At 34.7% G+C, this 8,495-nt stretch overlaps 1 protein-coding gene across 2 annotated transcripts; it reads left to right on the top strand.

Annotated features, from left to right (window-relative positions):
- The first annotated feature begins 3,948 nt into the window (after positions 1-3,948).
- Positions 3,949-8,029, top strand: LOC145101933 (mechanosensitive ion channel protein 1, mitochondrial-like). Of its 2 annotated transcripts, XM_079039240.1 has the most exons (7): positions 3,949-4,105; positions 5,369-5,450; positions 5,646-5,762; positions 5,870-6,009; positions 6,090-6,197; positions 6,340-6,561; positions 7,760-8,029. In XM_079039240.1, exons 2-7 carry the CDS (start codon positions 5,390-5,392, stop codon positions 7,850-7,852), a joined length of 741 nt encoding a protein of 246 aa, XP_078895366.1. In that variant the 5' UTR covers positions 3,949-4,105; positions 5,369-5,389; the 3' UTR covers positions 7,853-8,029. The 2 variants fall into 2 exon arrangements, with proteins under 2 accessions (XP_078895366.1, XP_078895365.1); XM_079039239.1 differs by having other exon boundaries at positions 5,369-5,762.
- The last annotated feature ends 466 nt before the right edge of the window (positions 8,030-8,495 follow it).

The raw sequence follows: 8,495 nt of genomic DNA, 5'->3' as shown, positions 1-8,495 counted from the left end.
GATGTCCACGTGTCGGTTGTCAAGTGGATGGCTGTTTTGGGGTTGCTCAAATGTTTGTACAACTTCTGCCTCTCCATTAAATAGAATGACACAACATCACGAGAAATTTTATGCCTTGAAGGCAATTTCACCCTACCATTGAGGGCGTTTACAAATTCTATGAATGCCTCGTTTTCAATGAATTTAAATGGTAGTTCCCCGATGGTGAAAAGCCCTAGCAAGGCAAGTTGGATCCTAGTATCATCATGTTTCCATGTGTATACATGACCCTCACCATTAGGAGCTTTCGTAAATGACAACTTTTGTTGTTTGTCATCAACTTGTTTCGGTATGTTGTCTGGATTTAACTTGCACCCATTAAAATGCTTGTTTATTGAAGTTGTACCATTCCGGTTTGGATCTGCGGCTAGTAAATGTAAACAATAATTGCATTCGGCCCACTTTCTTTCAATTCCATCGTCCTCCTTTATCCATTCGATCTCGAAGTATTTCCAAACAGGAGCCGTACAATTATCTCTACCCTCACCTCGTCTGGTTGGGTTAATCCGATCCCTTAACTCCTTTTGAGTCTTTTTTTTGTTTTTGGGTTTTGGTTTTGTTGGGTATTTTTCTTGTGTTCGTTTTTGTGGTGGTGGTGGTTTTTTTGTTTGTGTTGGTTTTTTTGGTTGTCTTTGTTTTTGTGTGGTTGCAAATTTTCGTTTTTTTGAAGGTTGTTGTTCTTGTGGCTCCTCTTCTTGGTTTGATTCATCACTTGGTATAACATTCAATGCCGGTGTTTCTTCTATATAATCTTCTTCTGAATCTTCTCCGTAATCCTATATTCACAAAATAAAACATATAATAAGTCATATTACGTTTAAATGCTGAAAAATAAATAAAAAAAAAATTCAGATTTGACACCCTTCCTTACGGGGCTTGTAACTCATTCAATTTTTAACCAAATCAAGCGTTTTTATAGTCTAAATTCAACTACAAATCCTAATCTACATGTAGGAAAAAGATTCAGGTCAAAACAAGTTAAATTGAATGAGTTATGCACATTTGAACAACAAAATCACATCACGTTATATTGCTGTTAGAAAAAAAAATTCAGATTTGACACCCTTCCTTACGGGGCTTGTAACTCATTCAATTTTTAACCAAATCAAGCGTTTTTATAGTCTAAATTCAACTACAAATCCTAATCTACATGTAGGAAAAAGATTCAGGTCAAAACAAGTTAAATTGAATGAGTTATGCACATTTGAACAACAAAATCACATCACGTTATATTGCTGTTAGAAAAAAAAATTCAGATTTGACACCCTTCCTTACGGGGCTTGTAACTCATTCAATTTTTAACCAAATCAAGCGTTTTTATAGTCTAAATTCAACTACAAATCCTAATCTACATGTAGGAAAAAAATTCAGGTCAAAACAAGTTAAATTGAACTAGTTATGCACAATTTAATATTTGGACAGATTGCTAAAGAAATAAATATTGCTAATGAGCTAAATACTAATCTTACTTGGTCATCAAAGTCTTTTCCAATCCAATTAGCCGGATTACCATCTTCATTATTGGCATCATGAGCATCCGAGTTTCGGTATCTTGATGATGGTACATTTGGTAGCCCATCCAAATCCTACAATGTCAATTTTACACATTAATTATATAACAAAAGTACTATACAAATTCGTAGTTTTGACAATCTTACATAATTACATTCATACTATAAACAATAAACTAATCTAACCAAAATTTTGCATGTATGTCTACAAAGTACATTGTTAAATGGAGCTTAAAACATGAAACATATATTATATGTACAACCTTTCATCCGTAAAGGAGTACTCCACTATGAGACTATGATCAAAAATCAAGATCTTTTAATTAAGTAGGGATAACAATGCATATATTTGGAATGGAGCCAACAAAACCAAAGAAAAAAAACTTGCATGCATGCCATTATTTGGTGAATCATTGAAGCATTGAAGATTTGAAGCTAATATTGAAGTATATAATCTTAAAACATGAAATATAAATATATGCTCTTACTTGATCTTCATGAACATCCATAGTTTGAATCATTGAAGCAATTGAAGATGAAAAATTGAAAATCAATGAATGATGATAAAGAATTGAAGATCGATTGAAACTTGGAGATGGAAACTTGTAATCAATGGAAACTTGGAGATGAAGAATTGATCAATTGAATGATGATGAAGTGATGCTGATTGCCGATTGTTGAAGAGAGTAGGGTTCGATCGTGAACTTGGAGTTGGGACTTGGGATCGTGGCAGCCGACAGAAGGGTGGATCGTGGCCGTGACTCACAAGTAGGGATGAAAGAACGATTGCGTTTTTTTTTTGTTACGAGACCGTGGCAGCCGACAGGAGGTGTGAATGTGTGATCGCAGCTTCAAGTTTTTTTTTGTGTGTATCGCAAGCAGGAGCTGAGATTCGATCGTGCATTATGTGCTCATCAAGGCATCCCTACGTGACATGGTTTTCTAGCCGGGCCGGTTCTCGGTTTTGGGCCGGTTCCAATAGCCGGTTCTTTCCGGGTCCCGGTTCCAAAAAATCACAAATTTGTAGTATAGGTCCCGGCCCGACCGGTTCCATCGGGTGCCGGTTCCGGGACCGGTTCCGGCCGGTTCCCCGGTCCTTTTGCTCATCCCTATTTCCTTCTGAGGTGATCACGCCAGGGCACAGCAGAGACAGTTCGCTAAACCTTGATATGTATGCATCTATATCAGCGTTTCGGACAGTGAGATTCCACAGCTCTTGTTCCATTTTCTGAATTTCACCTCGAGGGCAATACTCGGCCATCAACATTTCTTTCATCTCTGTCCATGGCATGGATTTGGCTACGGGGAGTGTCATGGCTTCCACGTGTCCGTTCCACCAAGTGAGCGCTTGGTCAACGAGAGTGCATGCGGCAAACTTCACCTTCATCTCCTCAGGGCAATCGCATATCTCGAGTACCGATTCCACCTTCTCGATCCATCGTTTCAGGGTGATCATTCTTCCAGTGCCGTTAAAGGTTCGTGGTTTGGCGTTGGTGAAGTCTTTGTAGGAACATGTTTTGGTGGGTCCTTGATTCATCCCGTTGTTCGAACTTCCAGGTCCTGGTCCGCTGACTCCTCCATTGTTCCCTTGATGATTTTGGGCCATAGCCGCGGTGACCGCAGCCGACACCGCTGCATGAAAAGCAACAGAGTTGAACTCGGGAGGGTTTGGCTCAGGGTTTTCGCGGGTTGGTCGTCGAGGCATCTTTCTGCCATGGAACAGAAAGATGTTGAGTATCTGTGCTTTTTGTGAGAGTGTGATCCTATGAGCTAGGTGTGTGGCACGAACTTAGGTACTTTCATAATTTGGCACATAACGGGTTCAATCAGTCATCAGACTGGAATACCTTAGCCCAATCAGTCATCCGACTGGAATGCCAACACACAACAGGTTCAATCAGTTATCAGACTGGAATACCCAGGGTTTGTCGGCATGGCGCCTTAACCTAACTGCTCTTCTTGAGCCTCCATGCCTACAACTTACAACCGATCTGCACTAGGTATCTTAGCCTACAACATATAGCAGGACCACCACAACCTATCTCGCCACCATATGGCTATCCCACTTAAGATGTGCGAAAAACCTAAAGAAATCATTTATATTTGTTGAATAAGTACAAAAACAAAAATTACTTATTTTGTAACAAAAAAAAATATTAAGGACTAAATGTGTACAAATTAATAAATATATTACCCTATTAAGTCTTTTTTACCGGCTAACCTGTAGTAGCCGGTCATAAAGACTAAATGTGTACAGTTTAACAAGTTGAAGGGGTACATGTGGACGAAAAAAAAAAATCAGTGACTAAATGTGTAATCATAAAATATACTACCCTTTTAGTCATTAACCCTTAAATAAATGATATAAACAAAAGTTTGACCAATATACCCCTTCACCTAATAAAAAGGTTTCGTTGATATATTGCGACGCAGACCAAAAGAAACACACAGCACGCCTCCATTCTTCTATAGTCCGCTCCTCAAGCGATTCCCGATTGCTTGCCGCCCTATCACTACGATTTCCATCGGCGTCGCACTCCACAGATTCGCTTCAGGTTCGATATTCTTCAATCTTTTCCTGCTTTCGTTCAATTGCATTTGCATTTTGGCTGCTCTAGGTTTTACCTTTTCCCCTGATTTCAGTTGAAATGGAAATCATATTAGTTGTTGTAATCGAAATCTGTGTGCTTTTCTTCAATTCTTTCCTTCTTTCGATTTTCTTCAATCCTGTAGATGTATATGTGAAACTGCAATAGGTTATGTGTATATGTGAAACTGCAATTGCTACTGTTAACAGGGACATACAGATTGTGTTCATAACTGGAACGTAGACATTGTTTTGAATGATGATCTTAAGGGGGTGTTTGGCTTGGCTTTTCAAAGCCAAAAGTATGTTTGGCAAAATGGTTTCTTTTGAAGTTTTTACATAAGCAAAAAGAACTTTTTGAAAAAGTCAAGAAATCCTGACTTTTTGTAACTTTTCCAAAAAGAACTTTTGAGGTTTAAAAAGCTAAGCCAAACACCCTCTAAGATGCTTATGTGATACACCAACCATGATAATCTTGTTGATGGTGGTATATCGAAAAAGAAACTTAAGCCTAAACAATTGTTATTAGTTTAAAAAGAAAATGTTAGTTATAATAAGAAAAATAAGTCATAATATAAAAGGAAGCCCTTTTTGGTAAATTTACACATATAAGCATTTTTTTTTTTTTTTTTTTTTGCCGAACACTAAAAATGGCTTATCAGCTGATAGCGTTTTGACACGGTATAAGGTTAGCCAAACACATTTTTAAAAAACTCTGTTTTAAATATAAGTTAAAAAGTTAAAATCACTTTTAATAAGCTTAGCCAAAAACCCTGTAAATTCATATAACCGAAATGTATCTTTTCTGGTGAAGGAACAAAGTGAAGAACAAAATGTAATTGTAAATATTTTAATGTTTCTGTGGTTTGATTTAATTCTGCATAGGGTAGGTATATCTCATGATGCGTACTAACATTTTATTTGCCTATTTATGTTATTTTAATCAACTTTAACGTTTCAAATACCTGGGTATTTAGTTATTAGCTTGTTTGTTGTTGGTATATAGCTGTTTGAAAGCAGAATGCTAAAAAGAGAGACTACAGTTATTGATTTCTGTTACAATTGAATTATTGTTTTTATGATTGCAATGCACGGGGTTAGCATATTATAGATTGAGAATTTAAGTAATCTTGTATTAGTTTGACAGACTTGAAGAATGTAGTTAGTTTATATTAATGTTATTATTATTATGTTTTATAATTGTTTTTGTTGATGTTATTGATTGATATAGATATAGGTAGAAGATTGAATAATGAGTGGAATAAGCTTGGTGATATCAAAACCTTGGTGTAGGGTGTATAATCCTTGTACAGGTGAAAATAATAAGAGTAATTTTGGTACAAGCAATAAGATCCATTTTGGTACAAAACCAAACAATAAGATGGACTTAATCCCATGTCATTTATCAAATTCAAACTTAAGAATTTCTTCTCCTGTTGCAACCAATCACATGTTGAAACATCGTGTGTATTCATCATCATCATCATCATCATCATATGCACGTAAAGATGTAACCGATTCAACATCTCAACCACCTTATGGCTTGTATGGCCTTGTTGCTATTATTGGTTTCGCTTTGCCTAAAGCCTGGGAGGCCGCTATGCATTTTATTTCTGCTACGGAAGGTAGGTAACTTTATCTCCCTTGCCTTGTCCCCCCTTTTTTTAATGATATAATATACTGAGAAATACGACTACAAAATTTCTCATAATCTGTATTTATTTTTTTTCAGGAGTTTTGAAATCAAATGCGTGTTACTATATCTTTCTAGGGGTTGCAGCTGTTTTTGTAGCTAGAAGCTTTCTTGGCAATATCATGCGTGGGTTTGCATTACTACGTAACAAACCCTTTTCAATTGGAGATATGATAGAAGTACGTAAATAAGCTTTCTGATATATTTTATCTTTCGTATGAGTATGAATTTGTTCTTATTTCGAGTGTTTTTTTTGCAGGTTGGACATTTGAAAGGTGAGGTTATTGATATGGGACTCATAACGACCTCATTGCTTACTGAGGAAAACCGTCGTGCATTACTTCCTACTTCCTGGCTTAGTGGACAGGTCTTTCATCGTTACCCTTGAAAGTTATTATGTCATTATAAAGTCTTTTTGTTGGTTAAGTACAAATTTTGGGTTCATATTCTTTGTTTATCGAGTTTTATATTACCACCCTTGTGATAAAGTATTTTGCCCTTTTTTATAGGATTATGTGAACATAACTGGGTCTCCAGCTCATGCCATGGTTTTCAAGATTGATTTGAGCATTGATGAGATTGAGAAGATCCCCGAGATATCAGAGGAAATAATAAACATGATGAAGTCTAACTCAATCATTTACTTGGAGCAAGAGCAGCCGTATTGTTATCTTTCTCAAGTGGACCCTCTTGGTTTCACGCTTACTATTGGATGCAAACTAAAAGAGCGGGTACGTATAGCATACTTCCTCAAACATTTCAAATCATAATTTGCCTCGATTACCAAATAATATTTTTTTTTATCAAGACATTATATTTCGTAAATCTACCTAATAATAGCATTAAACTTTCATCTTTTTTCTGTTATATATCAGTCTTTGTAAATAGATAATGTAGATATAGTAAGGATGATTTTTTAAAGGAAGAAATGAAAGTAGGATTGCTACAATAGGTGAATCAGTAAAAGTCTACTTTATTTATTTATTTATTTTGCATATAACCTTTTATGAATCATATGCTAACTACTACAGGCAAGTTATAGTTGCTATATTTAGTTATGAATATAATAATGTTGTTTTATAATTTTAAAGCTGACATCTCCACCTGATCACATTGATCTTCCTTTTTTCCCCTCAAGATATTATGAAAATCCAGAAAGTTCAAGCATGGTAGAAACGTTTTGGAGCTTGTGATTGAATCTTTGATCTAAAGTTGTATCATTAATCAATTTTTTGCAAATAAATGAAACTTTTTGCCCAAGTACATAGTTGATGGACATTTTTAAATATTGGTTGAATGTCTAAGATGATTTATGAAAAAGCAAGATAATTAATCTAATTCATCCAAATTAATACTACTTTTTAGTGTTATTGATGGATCATAAAAAGTCAACATTTGAAATTTTGTGAAAAGAAAATCTTAGAAAATGATGTTATTGCAATTGTTTTGAGATTATAGCCCAAGAAACAGCAAACGCTCCCATTTTAAGATCTATATTATTTGCAACCATTTTGTATGTCAAAAATCAAGCTAAATTTATGGACTTACCTATTCTTTTATGCAATTATTATGAAGGATATAATCTTCTTTATAAGGTGTTTAATAGCATTTGACTTTCAATTGATTGTTTATTATAGCATTCTGCTTTCAATGTTTTTTTATTATAGAACTATTCCTAGAAAAACTACCTACCTAGTTATAGCAATTTTGTCCAAATGCAAAAACAATTTTCATTGCTAAAAAAGTGTTGATTTTTACAAGTAGTGGTAAGTAAAAGAAATTGAAACATGTTTATAGATTTTTTAAAATATAATATCTTGATTAGAAGTAGGATGCTAGAATATACAAATAAGTAGAAAGTAAGATGGTAGATGTTGAATTTCTAGAATTCATCTAAAATTTTCTTATGTCCTATTTTATATTATGCAGTGTGAAGACGAGTTTTCTTCAGCTAAGTATGATATCTTTAGGCAGGCGATTCAGATAATGAAGAAGCATGGGGCCTACCTAGATATGAACTAGATTTTCTTTCTTTCGAGTAATCGCAAAACCTTAACAGAAACCTTTTATGTACATTGCTTTTGCTTTTGGTTTTGGTTTTGCTTGTTGATAGAAAAATGAGGTTGTAATACTCTAAATTATATGCATCAATTTGGTATATAAAATGAAGCGTCAGTTATCATGAATTAAATTTAAAAAGGGTCACCAGGTGTTTGCCAATTCTTCTGCTTTATTGAATTAAAATTAAAACATCCAATCGTTAATATAAATACAAATCCAAGAGAAGAAGGCAATGGAATGTCATAAGACGTTACTAGGTAAGACCTTTTGAAGGCAAAAGAATCAACTATAATTGTAATCAAGATGGCATAGTTATAAATCAAACATAAAATATGGGTGCTGTTGGAGGAAACGTGAATGTAAATAATTCTTCTATTACTATTGGTATTTAATTTTAATTTCATGTAGACTGATATGGCTTATATGGTATTTTAATTGAACATGGAGATCAAGAATTCTTCAATCACTATGTGAAGTTCATCAATACCAATTCAAAACATGCTTACATTTGGGATCGCTTTTTTCCATGTTATCGGAACCAAATAACTTAATATCATTTTCTCCAAAATCATAGAACTAGTGCCGGACCATATATGCTTAATTG

The sequence above is a fragment of the Lactuca serriola genome, chromosome 4 (assembly GCF_051521515.1).
Source record: "Lactuca serriola cultivar US96UC23 chromosome 4, Lser_US96UC23_V15, whole genome shotgun sequence".
Classification (NCBI taxonomy): Eukaryota; Viridiplantae; Streptophyta; class Magnoliopsida; order Asterales; family Asteraceae; genus Lactuca; species Lactuca serriola.
This window is presented reverse-complemented; position numbering and strand designations above follow the sequence as displayed.